Here is a 22,280-nt window from a genome sequence, read left to right as displayed (position 1 = left end):
TTTGCTGGGCTCTTTGCCATTTCCTGTTGGGGAAGAGAATATCCCACAAGTAAGGATGACGCCGTGGACCGGACACACCTATGTTGGAGAAACATAATTTATGCTTACCTAATAAATTCCTTTCTTCTGTAGTGTGATCAGTCCACGGGTCATCATTACTTCTGGGATATTACTCCTCCCCAACAGGAAGTGCAAGAGGATTCACCCAGCAGAGCTGCATATAGCTCCTCCCCTCTACGTCACTCCCAGTCATTCGACCAAGGACCAACGAGAAAGGAGAAACCAAGGGTGTAGTGGTGACTGGAGTATAATTTAAAAAATATTTACCTGCCTTAAAAAACAGGGCGGGCCGTGGACTGATCACACTACAGAAGAAAGGAATTTATCAGGTAAGCATAAATTATGTTTTCTTCTGTTAAGTGTGATCAGTCCACGGGTCATCATTACTTCTGGGATACCAATACCAAAGCAAAAGTACACGGATGACGGGAGGGATAGGCAGGCTCTTTATACAGAAGGAACCACTGCCTGAAGAACCTTTCTCCCAAAAATAGCCTCCGAGGAAGCAAAAGTGTCAAATTTGTAAAATTTGGAAAAAGTATGAAGCGAAGACCAAGTTGCAGCCTTGCAAATCTGTTCAACAGAGGCCTCATTCTTAAAGGCCCAAGTGGAAGCCACAGCTCTAGTAGAATGAGCTGTAATTCTTTCAGGAGGCTGCTGTCCAGCAGTCTCATAGGCTAAACGAATTATGCTACAAAGCCAAAAAGAAAGAGAGGTAGCAGAAGCCTTTTGACCTCTCCTCTGACCAGAGTAAACGACAAACAGGGAAGACGTTTGCCGAAATTCCTTAGTTGCCTGTAAGTAAAACTTTAGGGCACGAACTACATCCAGATTGTGCAGAAGACGTTCCTTCTTCGAAGAAGGATTTGGACACAAAGAAGGAACAACAATCTCTTGATTGATATTCCTGTTAGTGACTACCTTAGGTAAGAACCCAGGTTTAGTGCGCAGAACTACCTTATCCGAATGAAAAATCAAATAAGGAGAATCACAATGTAAGGCTGATAACTCAGAGACTCTTCGAGCCGAGGAAATAGCCATTAAAAATAGAACTTTCCAAGATAACAACTTTATATCAATGGAATGGAGGGGTTCAAACGGAACACCCTGTAAAACGTTAAGAACAAGGTTTAAACTCCATGGCGGAGCAACAGTTTTAAACACAGGCTTAATCCTGGCCAAAGCCTGACAAAAAGCCTGAACGTCTGGCACTTCTGACAGACGTTTGTGTAACAGAATGGACAGAGCTGAGATCTGTCCCTTTAATGAACTAGCAGATAAACCCTTTTCTAAACCTTCTTGTAGAAAAGACAATATCCTAGGAATCCTAACCTTACTCCAAGAGTAACCTTTGGATTCACACCAATATAGGTATTTACGCCATATCTTATGGTAAATCTTTCTGGTAACAGGCTTCCTAGCCTGTATTAAGGTGTCAATAACTGACTCAGAAAACCCACGTCTTGATAAAATCAAACGTTCAATTTCCAAGCAGTCAGTTTCAGAGAAGTTAGATTTTGATGTTTGAAAGGACCCTGTATCAGGAGATCCTGATTCAGAGGTAGAGACCAAGGTGGACAGGATGACATGTCCACCAGGTCTGCATACCAAGTCCTGCGTGGCCATGCAGGTGCTATTAGAATCACTGATGCTCTCTCCTGTTTGATTCTGGCAATCAATCGAGGAAGCATCGGGAAGGGTGGAAACACATAAGCCATCGTGAAGTCCCAAGGTGCTGTCAGGGCATCTATTAGGACTGCTCCTGGATCCCTGGATCTGGACCCGTAACGAGGAAGCTTGGCGTTCTGTCGAGACGCCATGAGATCTATCTCTGGTTTGCCCCAACGTCGAAGTATTTGGGCAAAGACCTCCGGATGAAGTTCCCACTCCCCCGGATGAAAAGTCTGACGACTTAGGAAATCCGCCTCCCAGTTCTCCACTCCCGGGATGTGGATTGCTGACAGGTGGCAAGAGTGAAACTCTGCCCAGCGAATTATCTTTGATACTTCCATCATTGCTAGGGAGCTCCTTGTCCCTCCCTGATGGTTGATGTAAGCTACAGTCGTGATGTTGTCCGACTGAAACCTGATGAACCCCCGAGTTGTCAACTGGGGCCAAGCCAGGAGGGCATTGAGAACTGCTCTCAATTCCAGAATGTTAATTGGCAGGAGACTCTCCTCCTGACTCCATTGTCCCTGAGCCTTCAGAGAATTCCAGACGGCACCCCAACCTAGAAGGCTGGCGTCTGTTCTTACAATTGTCCAGTCTGGTCTGCTGAATGGCATCCCCCTGGACAGATGTGGCCGAGAAAGCCACCATAGAAGAGAACTTCTGGTCTCTTGATCCAGATTCAGAGAAGGGGACAAGTCTGAGTAATCCCCATTCCACTGACTTAGCATGCATAGTTGCAGTGGTCTGAGGTGTAAGCGAGCAAATGGCACTATGTCCATTGCCGCTACCATTAAGCCGATTACCTCCATGCATTGAGCCACTGACGGGTGTTGAATGGAATGAAGGGTGCGGCAAGCACTTTGAAGTCTTGTTAACCTGTCCTCTGTCAGGTAAATCTTCATTTCTACAGAATCTATAAGAGTCCCCAGGAAGGGAACTCTTGTGAGTGGAACGAGTGAACTTTTCTTTTCGTTCACCTTCCATCCATGTGACCTTAGAAAAGCCAGTACTAACTCTGTATGAGACTTGGCAGTTTGAAAGCTTGAAGCTTGTATCAGAATGTCGTCTAGGTACGGAGCTACCGAAATTCCCCGCGGTCTTAGTACCGCCAGAAGAGCACCTAGAACCTTTGTGAAGATTCTTGGAGCTGTAGCCAATCCGAATGGAAGAGCTACAAACTGGTAATGCCTGTCTAGAAAGGCAAACCTTAGATACCGGTAATGATCTTTGTGAATCGGTATGTGAAGGTAAGCATCCTTTAAATCCACTGTGGTCATGTACTGACCTTCTTGGATCATGGGTAAAATTGTCCGAATAGTCTCCATTTTGAATGATGGAACTCTTAGGAATTTGTTTAGGATCTTTAAATCCAGGATTGGTCTGAAAGTTCCCTCTTTTTTGGGAACCACAAACAGATTTGAGTAAAACCCCTGTCCCTGTTCCGACCGTGGAACTGGATGGATTACTCCCATTAACAATAGTTCTTGTATGCAGCGTAGAAACGCTTCTTTCTTTGTTTGGTTTGTTGACAACCTTGACAGATGAAATCTCTCTCTTGGAGGAGAGTATTTGAAGTCCAGAAGGTATCCCTGAGATATTATCTCTAGCGCCCAGGGATCCTGGACATCTCTTGCCCAAGCCTGGGCGAAGAAAGAAAGTCTGCCCCCCACTAGATCCGATCCCGGATCGGGGGCCCTCAATTCATGCTGTTTTAGGGGCAGCAGCAGGTTTCCTGGCCTGCTTGCCCTTGTTCCAGGACTGGTTAGGTCTCCAGCCTTGTCTGTAGCGAGTACCAGATCCTTCTTGTTTTGGAGCAGTGGAAGTTGATGCTGCTCCTGCTTTGAAATTCCGAAAGGAACGAAAATTAGACTGTCTAGCCTTAGATTTGGCTTTGTCTTGAGGCCGGGCGTGGCCCTTACCTCCTGTAATGTCAGCGATAATTTCTTTCAACCCGGGCCCAAATAAGGTCTGTCCCTTGAAAGGTATATTAAGTAATTTGGACTTAGAAGTTACATCAGCTGACCAGGATTTTAGCCACAGTGCTCTACGCGCCTGAATGGCGAATCCGGAATTCTTAGCCGTAAGTTTAGTTAAATGTATTACGGCTTCCGAAATGAATGAATTAGCTAGCTTAAGTATTCTAAGCCTGTCCGAAATGTCGTCCAGCGTAGCTGAACTAAGGTTCTCTTCTAAAGACTCAATCCAGAATGCCGCTGCAGCCGTGACCGGCGCAATGCATGCAAGGGGTTGCAATATAAAACCTTGTTGAACAAACATTTTCTTAAGGTAACCCTCCAACTTTTTATCCATTGGATCTGAAAAGGCACAGCTATCCTCTACCGGGATAGTGGTACGCTTAGCTAAAGTAGAAACTGCTCCCTCCACCTTAGGGACCGTTTGCCATAAGTCCCGTGTGGCGGTGTCTATTGGAAACATCTTTCTAAATATCGGAGGGGGTGAGAACGGCACACCGGGTCTATCCCACTCCTTAGTAATAATTTCAGTTAGTCTCTTAGGTATAGGAAAAACGTCAGTACTTGTTGGTACAGCAAAATATTTATCCAACCTACACATTTTCTCTGGTATTGCAACTGTGTTACAATCATTCAGGGCCGCTAACACCTCCCCTAGTAATACACGGAGGTTTTCCAGCTTAAATTTAAAATTTGAAATATCTGAATCCAATCTGTTTGGATCAGAACCGTCAGCCGCAGAATGAAGCTCTCCGTCCTCATGTTCTGCAAGTTGTGACGTAGTATCTGACATGGCCCTAGCATTATCAGCGCACTCTGTTCTCACCCCAGAGTGATCACGCTTGCCTCTTAGTTCTGGTAATTTAGCCAAAACCTCAGTCATAACAGTAGCCATATCTTGTAATGTTATTTGTAATGGCCGCCCAGATGTACTGGGCGCCACCATATCGCGCACCTCCCGAGCGGGAGATGCAGGTACTGTCACGTGAGGCGAGTTAGTCGGCATAACTCTCCCCTCGTTGTTTGGTGAAATTTGTTCAATTTGTACAGATTGACTTTTATTTAAAGTAGCATCAATACAGTTAGTACATAAATTTCTATTGGGCTCCACCTTGGCGTTGGCACAAATAGTACAGGTCTCATCCTCTGAATCAGACATGTTTAACACACTAGCAAATAAACTTGCAACTTGGAAATATTATTCAAGTAAAACATAATTTAGCAAAGGTTTGTTCCCATTAGCAAAGAAAAACTAACCCTGATGGCATAAAAAAGTTAAAGAATAAACGTTTTTTATCACAGTCAACTATAATCTCACAGCTCTGTTAGATTACTTCCCTCAAACAAGCTTTGAAGACCCCTGAGTTCTGTAGAGATAAACCGGAACATGCAGGAAAAAACAATGAGCTTCTGACTGAAATTTTTGATGCGTAGCAAAAGCGCCAAAAAAAGGTCCCTCCCCCTCACACACAACAGTGAGAGAGATCAGTAAACTGTCATAATTAGATCAAGCAACTGCCAAGTGGACAAATAGTGCCCAAACATTTTATTCACCCAGTACCTCAGAAAATGGAAACGATTTTACATTCCAGCAAAAACGTTTAACATAAATTAAGAGTTATTAAAAAACCTGTTGCTTTGCAATTAGGCTAAAGTCTTATATACACAGTGTAATTCCAGTGAAGTACCATTCCCCAGAATACTCAAATGTTAAATATACATACATGATATTATGTCGGTATGGCAGGATTTTCTCATCAATTCCATTGTCAGAAAATAAAAACTGCTACATACCTCTTTGCAGATTAAACTGCCCGCTGTCCCCTGATCTGAAGTTTACCTCTCCTCAGATGGCCGAGAAACAGCAATATGATCTTAACAACTCCGGCTAAAATCATAGTAAAAACTCTGGTAGATTCTTCTTCAAACTCCACCAGAGAAGGAATAACACACTCCGGTGCTATTAAAAAATAACAAACTTTTGATTGAAGAAATAAAACTAAATAAAATCACCATAGTCCTCTCACACATCCTATCTAGTCGTTGGGTGCAAGAGAATGACTGGGAGTGACGTAGAGGGGAGGAGCTATATGCAGCTCTGCTGGGTGAATCCTCTTGCACTTCCTGTTGGGGAGGAGTAATATCCCAGAAGTAATGATGACCCGTGATTATAATGTAGGGAGTGGTATACACAAATGCACACCACACCCTTTAGGGTGCGCCTCCCAATTACCAAAAAATAGTATAAGGTAAATAATATAGAACCTAGACAGATAACGATATACAAGAATAATAAAACACTGAATACAAACAGTTGCACAGGATAGAACACCAGAACAGTGAGCTATACAGTAGGTATAGGTATGTTAACGTCCATTCATCAAACAAGTCCCACTATCTGGCGGCAGCACTCTGTCAAAGGAAGGTCTTCCTGATGGTTAGAAACTGCAAATAGAAGAACACAGAGGCGCCACCATGGCCCAGTACCACCAAAACAGAGAGATAAGTATATAGAAGGCACTATATATACTCACAAACATGAAGCACCCAGATGGTGCTAGTGGGGCAGGCTGAAACTTCACAGTAGTCCAGCTCACTGATAGACCTCCAAACAGATCCAGTCGGTGTTCCTTGAGGGCCTAAGCCCTAGATCCTATGCCTAGAAAAGAGAAAGGCAAACCAACATGGCCTAGTATTGTTTGAGCCCAGGGAGAATAAACCCTAATGGGTATACTCACAGGATACAAAGCACCTCCAGGTGCAGTAACAGCAAGCTGGAACCACAAGTCGCCCAGTAGACAAACCACAGCAAGTAATCCTCGACTTCCAGTAGTATAGCGTTTTATGGGAAAGGGGTATAGAAAACCCCACAACAGGTTAATGGGTCAAAATACCACACAAGCAAGTGTATATAAAAATAAAAATCTTTAATAACACAGCGACGCGTTTCTCAGCCGCCTATGGGCTGTTTCATCAGGCTATAATAAAACATTAAAATATACACTTGCTATATACCAAATAAAAAACCTAAAAATTATCTAATTGGACAGTCAATTGAAAATCCAGCCAATGTGTGATCATTCTCAATCAATTACTATGGCAACAATTTAGTTGGTATTCGGGTGGATGGGTGTAGCCAGGTGTGCACCTAATTAGCAAACTGACACGCCACCTGGCTATGGTAACAATTAACAACAGGGGCTGGAAGCCAGGTGGCGTGTCAGTTTGCTAATTAGGTGCACACCTGGCTACACCCATCCACCCGAATACTAACTAAATTGTTGCCATAGTAATTGATTGAGAATGATCACACATTGGCTGGATTTTCAATTGACTGTCCAATTAGATAATTTTTAGGTTTTTTATTTGGTATATAGCAAGTGTATATTTTAATGTTTTATTATAGCCTGATGAAACAGCCCATAGGCGGCTGAGAAACGCGTCGCTGTGTTATTAAAGATTTTTATTTTTATATACACTTGCTTGTGTGGTATTTTGACCCATTAACCTGTTGTGGGGTTTTCTATACCCCTTTCCCATAAAACGCTATACTACTGGAAGTCGAGGATTACTTGCTGTGGTTTGTCTACTGGGCGACTTGTGGTTCCAGCTTGCTGTTACTGCACCTGGAGGTGCTTTGTATCCTGTGAGTATACCCATTAGGGTTTATTCTCCCTGGGCTCAAACAATACTAGGCCATGTTGGTTTGCCTTTCTCTTTTCTAGGCATAGGATCTAGGGCTTAGGCCCTCAAGGAACACCGACTGGATCTGTTTGGAGGTCTATCAGTGAGCTGGACTACTGTGAAGTTTCAGCCTGCCCCACTAGCACCATCTGGGTGCTTCATGTTTGTGAGTATATATAGTGCCTTCTATATACTTATCTCTCTGTTTTGGTGGTACTGGGCCATGGTGGCGCCTCTGTGTTCTTCTATTTGCAATGATGACCCGTGGACTGATCACACTTAACAGAAGAAACATGCCACAACCTCCGGGGGGGGGGGGGGAAACAATCCACCCTCTGAGGACAAAAACACATAACCTGGGTTACCCGCATGTGTAGTTGTAGTAGGGAGCGGTAGGGCCCCCCGAGGCGGATGGCTCAGCAGTCCCTTGAATCCCAGAGGAACAAGGCGCTCTAGGACGGCCTAAAGAACATAACTGAGTGACCTGAGTCAATGGGGCCAATTCGCATTCGTCACAGGACAAAGAATCTGAATGAGAAATTTGAACAATCTCAACATCAGCAACCTCCATAACTGGATAAGAGATACCAAAAAAAATGGACTGTATTAAAAAAAAAAAAAAAAAAAAAAACGGCACCTGACACCCACAATGGCTGGGGCACTCCTATGAACCAGACACCAGCGGACTCAAATTCTCTGTCGCCACACAGTCAGGAATGTGAATATGGGAGACCAAAACGTGGACATGCCCAGTCACAAGGTGAACCGTACAGTAAAAAAAAAAAAGCGTGCCCAACCGTAAGGTCGCGTAACTTCAAAAGGCTGTTATGTTCCAAAAAGCCACGAGCCAAGTTAACACTACACATAAGCAGATTGAATCGCATAACAAACATGATTAAAAAAAAAAACCCTGTTCAATAATCCCCCTCAGGAGATATTAACCCTTGATTCCAAGATACTAAAGGAGTCCCACTGAGACCCTGTATTTTTCATGTGAGTTCGCAGGAACAAAATGAGTTACAGTACAATCATGAAGTAAAATGAAACCATCTTACCGGAATCTACGCCGTGGAACAGGAACACGGCCCTTCAAGTGTGACGGATAGTAGCCTCGCCTCCGACATGGACTTGAGAGAAGGAAGCAGGCAGCGAAGCAAAGTTCGACAACCCTGATTGCTTGTGGAGTTGTTAAAATGAGTCGGGATGGTTTTGCAGAAAGACTTTTCCTGCATCTCCGGACTCTAACTTTCATCCAAGCCCTCACTGAGAGACTGACAGGGTTACTTAAAACTTCTGTCCCATGTCTAGGAGTACTACCCTCCATAATAGACGAAAACAAACTTCTGACACTTCTCTGCCAACCTTCTGGGAGGAAAGGCAAAGAATGACTGGGGGATGAGGGAAGTGGGAGGAGTATTTAAGCCTTTTGCTGGGGTGTCTTTGCCTCCTCCTGGTGGCCAGGTTCTTATTTCCCAAAAGTAATGAATGCAGCTGTGGACTCTTTCCATTTACGTATGAAGAAAATTACTCTGACGTCCTTTCTGCTTATTCCTCTTATCCTGAGGGAGGAAATGACCCTTTCCTCCCATAATGTCTGAAATAATTTCAGCCAAGTCCGGCCCAAACAAGGTCTTACCCTTGTAGGGAATCGCCAAAAGCTTAGATGACACATCTGCAGACCAGGACTTCAACCATAAAGCTCTGCGGGCCAGTACGGCAAAACCAGAAATCTTTGCTCTCAACTTAATAACCTGTATGGAAGCATCCATAATAAAGGAATTGGCCAACTTAAGAGCCTTGATCCTATCCTGCATCTCTACAAGGGGAGTAGCTGTCTAAATAGAATTAGATAACACATCAAACCAGTATGCCACCGCGCTGGTGAAGTTAGCGATACACACCGCAGGTTGCCTTTGTAAACACTGGTGTACATACATCTTTTTAAGTAACCCCTCCAACTTCTTATCCATAGGATTCTTAAAGGAACAGCTATCCTCTATGGGAATAGTGGTTCTCTTAGCCAAAGGAAATTGCCCCTTCCACCTTGGGGACCATCTGCCAAGACTCCTTGATAGAGTCAGCTATCGGAAACATCTTCTTAAAAATTGGAGATGGAGAAAAAAAGGGATACCAGGTCTCTCCCATTCCCAAGCAATAATCTCTGTAGCCCGGTCTGGTACAGGGAAAACCTCCACCATGGAAGGCACATCAAAGTACTTGTTTAGCTTACTAGACTTCTTAGGATTGACTACGACAGTAGTGTCGGAGATGTCCAAGGAAGCCAAAACCTCCTTAAGTAACAAACGGAGGTGTTCCAGCTTAAACCTGAAGGATACGACTTTAGCATCAGATGAAGGAATTACACCGAGTCTGAGATTTCACCCTCAGTTGCTACCGAAGTATCTTTTTCCTCAGACTTCTAGATAGGAACATTCGGAATAGCCACGACTGTGTCAGAAACCTTACTCACGATTCCTTAGATTTCCTCTTGCGCTTTCCCTGCAGCATGGGAAAAGCAGAAAGCGCATCAGTTACCGCAGAAGATATGTGGGTAACAATGTCTTGCAACGTAACTCCAACCGGAGTGAGAGGAAACGCAGGGCACTGCATGTGTAGACCATAATGTTTGGGACACTTGAGGAGAAAGCTGCGGCATATCTTGAACAGGAGACCCCTGAACAGCATCCGCCTTAGACAATGATGGCTCAGATTAAAAAAGTCTATCCCTGTAATGCAATGTTTTCTCAATACATGAGGAACAAAAAGGAAATTTATACTTAGCTGATAATTTTATTTTTTGACACGATGAGTCCACCGATCATCTAATTACTATTGGGAATATCACTCCTGCCCAACAGGAGGCGGCAAAGAGCACCACAGCAAAGCTGTTAAATATCACCTCCCTCCCAACCCAGTCATTCAACAGAAGTAAAGGAGAGAAAGGAAGTAACAAGGTGCAGAGGTGTCTGAAGTTTATAAAAACCAACAACTTGTCTATCAAAACAGGGCGGGCCGTGGACTCATCATGTCAAAAAAGAAATAAATTTATCAGGTAAGCATACATTTCCTTTTCATGACACGATGAGTCCACGGATCATCTAATTACTATTGGGAATCATTACCAAAGTTAGGACACAAATGATACGGGAGGGACAAGACAGGGAACCTAAACGGAAGGCACCACTGCTTAAAGAACCTTTCTCCCAAAAGCGGCCTCAGTCGAGGCAAAAGTGTCAAATTTGTAGAACTTTGAAAAAGTGTGAAGAGAAGACCAAGTTGCAGCCTTGCAAATCTATTCCACAGAAGCTTCATTTTTGAATGCCCATGAGGAAGCAACAGCCCTCGTGGAATGAGCCGTAACTCTCTCTGGAGGTTGCTGTCCAGCAGTTTCATATGCAAAACATATGATACTCTTCAGCCAAAAAGAAAGAGAAGTAGCCGTAGTTTTCTATCCCTTACGTTTTCCTGAGAAAACCACAAACAAGGCAGAAGACTGACTAAATTCCTTAGTCACCTGTAGGTAAACCTTTAAGGCACGAACCACGTCCAAATTGTGCAGAAGCCGTTCCTTCTGAGAAGTAGGATTAGGACACATGGAAGGAACAACAATCTCCTGGTTACTGTTCCGGTCAGAAACTACTTTAGGAAGAAATACTAATTTAGTATGTAAAACAACCTTATCCGAAATGAAAAATAAGGTAAGGAGACTCATACTGCAATGCCGAGAGCTCTGACACTCTACGAGCAGAAGAAATAGCAACAAGAAACAAAAAACTTTCCAAGATAACAATATCTAAGGAATGCATAGGCTCAAACGAAGCCCCTTGAAGAACATTGAGAACTAAATTAAGACTCCATGGAGGAGTAACTGGTTTGAACACAGGCCTGATCCTGACCAAGGCCTGACAAAATGATTGCACATCTGGAACATCTGCCAGACGTTTATGTAACAAAATAGACAAGGCAGACATTTGACCCTTTAGGGAACTAGTCGATAATCCTCTCTCTAAACCTTCTTGGAGAAAAGACAGAATTCTAGGAATCCTAAACCCTGCTCCAAGAATAACCCTGGGATTCACACCAATATAGATATTTACGACATATCTTATGGTAAATCTGAAAATCCCCGCTTGGATACAATTAAGCGTTCAATCTCCACGCAGTCAGCTTCAGAGAAACTAGATTTGGATGAAGGAAGGGCCCTTGAATTAGAAGGTCCTTCCTCAACGGTGGTCCTTCCTCCAAGGTGGAAGAGATGACATTTACACTAGGTCTGCATACCAAATCCTGCGAGGCCAAACCGGTGCAATGAGGATCACCGACGCCCTCTCCTGCTTGATTCGAGCAATGACCCGAGGAAGAAGAGCAAACGGAGGAAAGAGGTATGAAAGACTGAAATTCCAAGGTACCGCCAGGGCATCTAGCAGTACAGCCTGAGGATCCCTTGCTCTCAATCTGTACCTCGGAAGCTTGGCATTCTGACGAGATGCCATGAGATCCAATTCCGGCTGACCCCATTTGAGAATCAGGCTGGAAAACACTTCCGGATGGAGTACCCACTCCCCCGGGTGAAAGGTCTGTCTGTTTAGGAAGTCCGCCTCCCAGTTGTCCACCCCTGGGATGTGGATCGCCAGCAGACAGCAATTGTGGGTCTCCGCCTATCGAATTATCTTGGCTACCTCTGTCAAGGCTAAGGAACTCTGCATTCCTCCCTGATGATTGATGTAAGCCACTGAAGTTATATTGTCCGTCTGGAATCTGATGAAACGGGCCGAGGCCAGGCCAGAAGAGCATTGAACATCCAGAATATTTATGGGCAGAACAGACTCCGACTGAGTCCAAGTTCCCTGAGCCTTTAGGGAGCTCCAAACTGCTCCCCATCCCAGAAGGCTGGCGTCTGTTGTCACAATTACCCAGGGAGGTCTGCGAAAGCAAGTTCCCTGGGAAAGATGATCCTGAGACAACCACCATCGAAGAGAATCCCTTGTCTCCTGCTCCAGTAGTATTCGTGGAGACAAATCCGCATAATCCCCGTTCCATTGACTGAGCATGTCTAGCTGCAGAGGTCTGAGATGGAAATGAGCGAAAGGGATAATGACCATTGCCATCACCATCAGCCCGATTAGCTCCATGCACTGAGCCACTGATGGCCGAGGAGCGGACTGAAGAGCTAGACAAGTATCGAAAATCTTTGATATCCTGACTTCTGTCAGGAAGAGAGGTCTCTTACACAGTGTAAGAACGCCTCTCTTTTTGTCTGGTCTACAGATATTCTTGAAAGCAGAAACCTGCCTCTGGGAGGAAAACTTTTGAACTCTAGTTTGTATCCCTGGGACACTATGTCTACTGCCCAGGGATCCTGAACATCTCGAACCCAAGCCTGAGCGAAGAAGGAAAATCTGCCCCCTACAAGATCCGATCCCAGATCATGGGCAGGTCCTTCATGCGGTCTTTGATTCAATAGCAGGCTTCTTGGATTGCTTTCCCTTATTCCAAGACTGATTGGGTCTCCATGAAGGTTTAGATTGTTCCTGCTTGGAAGCGGAAGAGGAAGAATTTCCCTTGAAATTTCGAAAGGAACAAAAATTACTCTGCCGTCCCGTTTGCTTGTTTCTCTTATCCTGAGGGAGAAGATGACCCTTACCTCCCGTAATATCAGAGATTATTTCCGTCAAGCCCGGTCCAAACAAAGTCTTCCCTTTGTAAGGAATCGCTAAAAGTTTAGACTTACATCCGCAGACCAAGGTTTTAACCATAAGGCTCTGCGAGCTAGAACAGAGAAACCTGACATTTTTGCTCCCAGTTTTATAACTTGAAGGGAAGCATCCGTAATAAGGGAATTAGCCAACTTAAGAGCTTTTATCCTATCCTGGATCTCATCCAGGGGAGTGTCTGTCCTAATAGCATCAGACAATGCATCAAACCAATATGCTGCCGCACTAGTGACGGTAGCAATGCAAACAGCTGGCTGCCATTGTAAGCCCTGGTGTACATACATCTTTTTGAGTAACCCCTCATTTTTTGTCCATATGATCTTTAAAAGCACAACTATCCTCTATGGGTATAGTAGTTCTCTTAGCTAAGGTGGAAACAGCTCCTTCCACCTTGGGGACTGTTTGCCAAGCCTCCTTAACTGAGTCGGCGATGGGAAACATCTTTTTAAAAATAGGAGATGGAGAAGAGGGGATACCAGGTCTCTCCCACTCCTTAGCAATGGTCTCAGAAGATTGGTCTGGTACCGGAAAAACCTCTATCGAGGAAGGTACCTCAAAATATTTGTTTAGCTTACTGGATTTCTTAGGATTAACGACGTCTGTGGAGTCGCTTTTGTCTAAAGTAGCTAAAACCTCCTTAAGTAACAGACGGAGGTGTTCTAGCTTAAACCTGAAGGATACAACTTCAGTATCAGCAAGAGGAATTATATTGTCAGAATCTGAAATTTCACCTTCAGATGCTACTACGGTATCCTCCTCCCCAGGCTTCTGGGAGGGGGCATCTGCAATAGCAACAACTGCTTCAGAAACCTCGCTTGCTGAATGTCTGATTTTCCTCTTACGCTTTCCCTGCAACATTGGAAAAGCAGACAACGCATCTGAAACTGCAGAAGACATGAGAGAAGCAATGTCTTGTAAAGTAACTCCGGCAGGAGCTAGAGAGGAAGCGCAAGGCACTGCATGTGAGGGCGGTAAAATTTAAGACGCTTGAGGAGAAAGCTGCAGCATATATTGAACATTGTCATTGGATTCCTGAACAGCATCCTCCTTGGAAAATGTTGGCTCAGAAAAAAAGTCTACCCCTGTAGTTTGAAGTTCTCTCAATACATGAGGAACAGAAAGGGATTAGTGGTTCCACATTGGCATCAAAACATAAAGAGCAAGTGACACTTTGTAAGGATTCTTGGTCCATACTGAATCACAATTAAATAATTTATCATAAAAGGATTAAAGGGACACTGAACCCAAAATTTTTCTTTTGTGATTCAGATAGAGCATGCAATTTTAAGCAACTTCCTAATTTACTCCTATTATCAAATTTTCTTCATTCTCTTGGTATGTTTGTTTGAAAAGCAAGAATGTAAGTTTAGATGCCGGCCCATTTTTGGTGACCAACCTGGGTTGTCCTTGCTGATTGGACAGCACCCATAGAAAAGTGCTGTCCATGGTTCTGAACCAAAAATCTTCTGGCTCCTTAGCTGAGATGCCTTCTTTTTCAAATAAAGATAGAAAGAGAACGAAGACAAATTGATAATAGAAGTAAATTAGAAAGTTGCTTAAAATTGCATGCTCTATCTGAATCATGAAAGAAAAAAATTTGGGTTCAGTGTCCCTTTAAACTTTATTAATAAAATTCAAAAAACATAAAAACGTTACTGTCCCTTTAAATATTAAACTGTAGGATTAGATCTGCCAGACTTCTCAACTACAATGTCACCCATAAAAGAACCAGGGTCTTCAGAAACCAGAAGCTCGTCATCCAAGAACAGATGGACAAAGATTACCAAGGGGGGAAAGAGGCCCAAGACATGATCCTGCTTTCTGCCACTAAAACTGAGGCGAGATACCCTCCCCTGCTGCAAAAACGTTTTGCTCAACATACAGGGTGAAAATCAAGACTTCTTGGCTTTACAGACGCAAGCGCAACATCCATATATGTGAGACGGAGACACATGGGGGAGACAAATGATTGTTAAAGCCTACATCCCTTTTTTTTTTACTGCTCTCCATTGCTCTCATATACTAATGGGACAGATCTGGTCTGTATCATTCATGTGATTAATTGTGCTACTGCTATGTCCGTAATCTAAAGCCGAAATTCGGCTTGCAACCGTTGCTCCCGGTTGCACGCTTTCCTACATCCCTTTCTTTCTTTTCCTAACCCTAACTAACTTAATTTCCTGGTACTCATTGCTTTCTCTCTCACCTCTCCCCTCCCTGCCTACCTTCTTTTTCCCTTTTCTTTTTAGACTTCCTTCTCTTAAATTTCTTCTACTATCTTTTCCTGCTGCTACTAATATTAGGGAGTTCCCTTGGGAACTACTTGAACTAAGGTTTAATGGTTAAAAAAGTTTATATGTTTAAGTTAATGTTTGTATTCAGGTTGCCTATGTCGTTACCTAGTTATTGTGTATACCTTAAGTTAAAAATGCTTTTGAGTCATGCAAAGTTATTAAGCTATTTTTTTCCCCAACTAGGGGATTCAGATGACTCTTGCTACAGCCACCCTCCAGATCACGAGTCGGGTAAGTCTTCCACTGCTCACTCCCACAGGATGTTGCCAGGGCAGGGGCTTCTGCTAACCACTTTGTTCTTTCATAAAAAGGTTAGTCCTCACCAGGCAGCATAATGACACTTCCCACACTTAATTTAATTTCACATAATGTGAGGGGCTTACATTCGGACCTCAAAAGGCGTACAGCTCTTACCCAATACAGAAATTTACATGCAAATATTATATTTCTTCAGGAGACACACTTTGTTTCCACTTCCATCCCCAAGTACTGGTCACGGGAATTTACACAGCACTACCATGCCACCTCGACCTCAAAGAAACGTGGAGTTTCGATACTAATACACCATTCAGTACCGTTCATACATGGGGAGACAATAGCGGATACTGAGGGGAGATACGTTCTAGTACAGGGCCAGCTTCAAGGCGTAAACGTGGTCCTGTGTAATATTTATGCCCCAAATGAAAAACAAAACACCTTTTTCAAACAAATCTCACATTTACTAACTACCTGGTCTAAGATGCGTATTATTTTGGCAGGTGATTTTAATCTAGACCTCCAAAATCTAATTTATAGGCCCCCCAACGTACCCTCTAAGAAACAGAAGAGACTGAGGTCCATGGCAAAAGATATTCTTGACTTGTTGGACCCACATTCTCTGATTGACACTTGGAATACTCAGAATGGCATAACCACTGATACTACATATTACTCCGCAGCCCATAATTCATATTCCAAGCTAGATTATATTTTCATCAGTCAGATATTACAACCGGTCCTTAAAGCCGCCAACATTCATACATGCGTTTGGTCGGACCACTCTATAACGCAGGTGCAATTGGGAGAGTTGAGGGATGTAAATAGGGTGCGAGCATGGACTTATGACCCTGCTTGCCTACAAAACCCCCAAACTAAAAACAGCATAATTAGGGCGTTGGGAGAATACTGGAATATAAATTTAGACACTACCTCTAACCCCATAACAGTCTGGGCAGCACATAAATCAGTAATCCGTGGATTGCTTATTAAAGAAAAAACATTATATAATAAGAAAACACAGGCGCACTTGTCACAGCTGTATACTGAGATAGCTGAATTAGAACGTTCCCACAAAAGGTCGCTATCTGCAGCTACCCTTCACACATTACAACTTAAAAGACAGGCCCTAGCAAAATATTTAAACGAACACTCCATTAGGGCGGCACATAGACTAAAAACAAATTATTTTTTGTATGCAAACAAACCTGATAAATACTTGGCAAAAAAAATTAGAGATGCACAACAGGCCTCTTCAATAGCACTTCTGCACAATAGAGCTGGCCTCCTCACTTCCCACCCTCAGGAGATTGTTGATACTTTTGCAGATTACTATGGAAATCTATATGATGGCAAAAAAGTAGTTTATGACGACAATACACAACGCTTACAGAAGGACTTTTTAGACTCCACACGCTTGGACATAGTTTCAGAAGAGGACCGGGAAGCATTAAACGCTAAGATTACCCAGGCAGAAATTTTGACAGTTCTTAAAGATCTTAAACCAGGGAAGGCGCCAGGACCAGATGGGTTTACTGGGGAGTACTACAAGCTGTTTAAGTCGGTTCTGGTCCCCCACCTAGTTAGCTTTGCAAATCATATCATGGAGGGCCATGAAATTCCTACAGAACTACTCCAAGCTAAAATAGTTGTCTTACCTAAACCAGGGAAGAATCCGAAATTTTGTTCCAACTATAGACCTATCTCCCTTATCAACCAGGACATTAAAATTGTGACTAAGGTGATGGCCAATAGACTGAAACGTATAATCCCGGCAATGGTTCACCCAGACCAAGTAGGCTTTGTTATGGGTAGGGAAGCCCCTGACAACGTAAGAAGAATGACGGTAATAACGGACTATCTGACTGACAGAGGAGTGCCTTCTCTGCTCCTATCACTGGATGCGGAGAAGGCATTCGACAGAGTGGACTGGCAATATATGTGGACGATGCTGGAGGGGAGGGGGATACATGGGCCCTTTCTAGTAGCACTTAAAAATATGTACTCTAATCCTTCTGCATGCATAAGAGCTATCGGACACCATTCCACACCCATTAAGATTCTGAACGGAACCAGACAGGGATGTCCCTTGTCGCCGCTTCTCTTTGCGCTATGTATAGAGCCGCTAGCAGCCTCAATCCGAAATAACCCAGACATATCGGGAGTTCAGATTGGGAAATTTAATCACAAGATAACTCTGTTCGCAGATGATATCCTATTGACAATAACTAAACCGCTACTGTCACTCCCAAATCTATATAAGACTATACAAGAGTTTTCCTTGATCTCGGGGTATAAAATCAATTTAGATAAGTGTGAAGCCCTCCCCTTTAACCTCCCAAAACACACTCTTAAACTTATTGAAACTAACTTCGCATTTAAATGGGCCAAGAATAGCATTAAATACCTTGGTATAAATCTGACTCCCCACTCTTCTACTCTTTACAACAATAACTACACCCCGTTATATAAGAAAATTCGTTCGGACCTTAATAAATGGCGGACGTATAGATTCTCTTGGTATGGAAGGTTGACCTCTATTAAAATGAATATATTGCCGAGACTATTATACTTATTTAGAGTCTTGCCAATAAAGATTAACATGCAGGAGCTTGAATCTATTCAATCGGCTCTACACTGTTATCTCAGGGATAAAAAACAAGCTAGAATTCAGGCTAGGGTCCTGACACGACACAGACAGCTGGGGGGTGTGGGCTTACCTAATTTGCAGGACTATTATCGGGCGTCTAGACTAGCCCAGATTTCCATTTGTGGTAGGAGAGATGAAAACATCCTCTGGCCGATACTAGAATCTGAATTGGGGGGGCTCAGTTCCCCTGAGGATATCATATGGGATCCGGGGCTGGGGGGAGGGGAGGCCAAGCACATTGCCCCAATTACTAGATTGTCAATAAGGGAGTGGACCTCCACACTAGGGACCGCAAACATCTTTCCCGAGAACTCGCTGAAAAAACCCCTAAAATACCTGATAAATCCAGACCTTAGACCAGCCATAAGCAAATGGGAAAATAAGGGACTTTATAGGGTGGCAGATTTTGTAAATAGTGGAACCCCTATTTCTTATGCCCAGTTGAGTCTAAGAATAGAACCATTGCCACTACAGTGGTTTTTATATCTGCAACTAGCATCCGTGATTCGTGCCTACATTGTCAAGAGAGCTATACAACCCACAACAAACTTAGAAAGACTTAGCTGCACTTCTACCAGATCCAAACATGCAATCTCACACATATATATTGACTTACAAACAGCTAAGGTTAAAGCTAAGTCAGCTCTCGCACTCAGATGGGAGGCCGATTTGGGAGTAGAAAAAGACCAAAGTGATTGGGATAAACTGTTCTATGACTCATGTAAAAACCTGCTAAGTGCAGACCTTAGGGAGAATATTATTAAGACTTCTTTTAGGTGGTACCTAACCCCCATTCAGACAGCTCATTCAGTTAGGAACGGCACTAGACTCTGTTACAGAGGGTGTGGGGAGGTGGGTACCTACCTCCATATGTGGTGGGAATGCCCGAGGGTCAGTGATATTTGGAAAAACCTATCTGGACTCCTAAGTAGGTTGCTGGATGAGTCCATAAACCTAGAAATATCGCAGGCTCTCCTACACGACAGGTTACCAACTCTTAATAACCACATTAATGCTTTCATTAGAATACTCTGCACCATTACCAGAACAAGCATAGCAAAACACTGGAAGACGGGTGTGCCCACATGGGTGGAAATCTTGTCCAGAATTAAATTAACATTCTGTATGTATGAATCAGCTGCACAGATACAAAACACCACAGAATCCTTTCAGAAAATATGGTACTATTGGATGCTGAGACAAGAAAATGAGAGAGCAGTATTGACAGGTACTAACCCATAGAAATAGAGTCCTGGGGGCAATGGGAGAGAGCAGTGGAAGCATACAATTTCAGGTGAATGGACAAGACCGTGATGTGGTGGCAATTATAGGTTTACAAATAGTAAATAGTAAAATGTACTTATATGGAACGACTTGTTTATGTTGTAGGTTTTTTTTTTTAGTTATTTTAAGGTTAATTTTATTTTTTGATGTTGCGAGTGGCCAATATTATCAGATTGGGAAGTTCTTTCTTTCCCTTCCCGGATATTACCGGTCACTATCTTATCCCTTATTAAAATGTTGGTTGCCCTTGGGGGTGAGCTTGGGACCACTGGGGCATTAAAACTTTCCTTACACCTATAAAGACACAGAAGATGGAACCCGGTGCAACATATGGACTTAAGCCCAAGGGCTAATAGAGACTACTTGCTAGCTTTATAGAGTGATCTTGAACTCTTACCACTCCCATGCTCCACTTGAGTTATTTACATGTAAGGGCCAGATGACCAGTTGCCGGCCTATTATGGTTGATGTGATTTGTATTTTAATCTGAAATGCTTAATAAAAAAGATTTAATCTAAATATTAAACTGTAACTTTTCCTCACGAACACAACCGGAACCTAGCAGCAGTTGCAGAAGTCGGTCTCCGGAGTAAAACCAGCATATATTATCCGAAAATGCGTAGTATGACAGGAAAGCATACTTCACCATACAATGGAGCGGAAGTGAACAGAAAGGATGCGCAATCACTTGCCGCTTCCTGAAGTACCTCTCATCGTGGGCGTGCCAATAAGTAATCTCCCGGTCAGCTATTAGTAGTTATAAAACCGCCGGGAGATGTGGAACCACCGCATATTAAAACCAGCCCCAGTGCCTGCGTCTAAGCTGCCCATAATGTCCCTAGGAGAATATATGCCTCTTATAAAGAGCTAATTACGACGAGGTTTGTCCCATTTTAATAAATAAAGTGCCCAACCTTTTTCTGAGTTTTTCCTACCCCCAGAAATAAAGCTAGCACTTATTACCTCATATTCTGCCTGACAGCAAGGCAGTTCCCAGGTTTGAGAGGTCCTCTCCCTCACATGGACCTGTGAAAAAAAGAAAGTGCTGAGTAATATCCTTCAGGTTTTCAGGGTTAGGGCTGCATCAGTATATTGGAGGCACAGTGAGAATTATGTCCCACAAGTTCCCATTGCTCTAAAGCCACCACTGCTCTACTGAAGAGACTGATATGAACTACGGCTACACCATAGGACAAAGCAGCACAATCTTGTACTACTTTAAAAATAATAAACTCTTGATTGAAGAATCTTTTCTAACACCTAACTTTACCACCTCCTTGCTCTTAACGTAGGCAAAGAGAATGACTAGGTTGGGAGGGAAGGGAGGTGATATTTAACAGCTTTGCTGTGGTGCTCATTGCCGCCTCCTGTTGGGCAGGAGTGATATTCCCAATAGTAATTAGATGATCCGTGGACTCGTGTCATTAAAAAGAAAATGGGATTGGTGGTTCCACATTAACATCAAAACACAAAGTACAAGTAACATTTTGCAGGACCTCTTGGTCCATCTTTATCCAATAAGTGAACAAAATAATAAAACACTTATTTAACTTTAAAACTTGTGGCAAAAAAAAACGTTACTGTCCCTTTAAATTTTAAAGTAACTTTTTATTTTCCAATAGCAAAATAGCAGCTCTATAGAACCCTACCAGACAGCCTCTACACATCAGCTAGCTCTGCTGAGGTGCCTACCTGTCCTTCTGGTTGCCTGAGTCAATAGTAGAGAAAATCCGGACTCAATCCAGAACTACTCTGTATCCGGTATCTTTTGCCGCTTCAGAAAAAGATCCTGACCGGAACACACCGGAAACAAACACCAAACTGAGCCTAATAAAAAAATGAGTCCTCTCGTCACCAGTACCTGCACAAACTGCCTCACATTATCCTATTAACCCATAATATGATTAATGCATCTAATGTCCCATACAGAGCTAACTGTTAAAGTGCCAATATTTTTGTTCCTGCTTAGAAAAATAAATTTAGCACTTACCTTAATGTAAATCTGCCTGGCAGCAGGACAGCTCACTAGGTTTGAGAAGCATTCTCCCTCACATGGACCGGTGGAAAAAAAGAAAGACTGAGTAATCTTACTCAGGCTTTCAAGTTAGGGCAGCAACAAGTATTTTGGAAGGTGCAACAAGGATTATACCCCACAAGTTCCCAATTGCTTAAAAGCCACCCCTGCTCTACTGAAGAGACTAACATGGGCTACGGCTAAACCCCAGGAAGGAGCAGAACAAACTTGCTCTGCTTTAAAATAATAAAATCTTGATTGAGGAATCTTCTTTCAGACACCTAAACTTTACCACCTCCTTGCTTTTAACATAGGCAAAGAGAATGACAGGTTGGAGGGAAGGGAGGTGATACTTAACAGATTTGCTGTGGTGCTCTTTGCCTCCTCCTGCTGGCCAGGAGTGATATTCCCAACAGTAATTAGAGATGATCCGTGGACTCACCGTGTCATTAGAAAGAAAGAAAAAAAAAAAAAATATATGGATATAGCTTTCTATTTTTTTATTTTTTTTTTTAAACTTTTTAAATATGAAACCAAGAGTGGTAAATTGTCAAAAGCCTAAATGTCCCCAACCAAAATTATTACCAGGTGTCCAAATGTGCGAAGTGCCATCTCTGAACCAATCTCCTCACCCATAGCAATAAGAGCAATGCCAAGAACAGCAACACCCTGCAGAAAAAA

At 43.1% G+C, this 22,280-nt stretch overlaps 1 protein-coding gene across 1 annotated transcript in view; it reads right to left on the bottom strand.

Annotated features, from left to right (window-relative positions):
• The window catches only part of PSMD2 (proteasome 26S subunit ubiquitin receptor, non-ATPase 2), an 85,240-nt gene that overhangs the window by 29,010 nt on the left and 33,950 nt on the right, over positions 1 to 22,280 (bottom strand). Inside the window, exon 17 of the mRNA XM_053710344.1 lies at positions 22,185 to 22,268. Coding sequence (XP_053566319.1) covers positions 22,185 to 22,268 — 84 coding nt within the window. The remainder of the gene's footprint in view (positions 1 to 22,184; positions 22,269 to 22,280) is intronic.

This window comes from Bombina bombina, chromosome 4, assembly GCF_027579735.1.
Source record: "Bombina bombina isolate aBomBom1 chromosome 4, aBomBom1.pri, whole genome shotgun sequence".
NCBI lineage: Eukaryota > Metazoa > Chordata > Amphibia > Anura > Bombinatoridae > Bombina > Bombina bombina.
The sequence above is the reverse complement of the archived record's forward strand: the minus strand, read 5'-3'. Positions and strand labels throughout refer to the sequence as shown.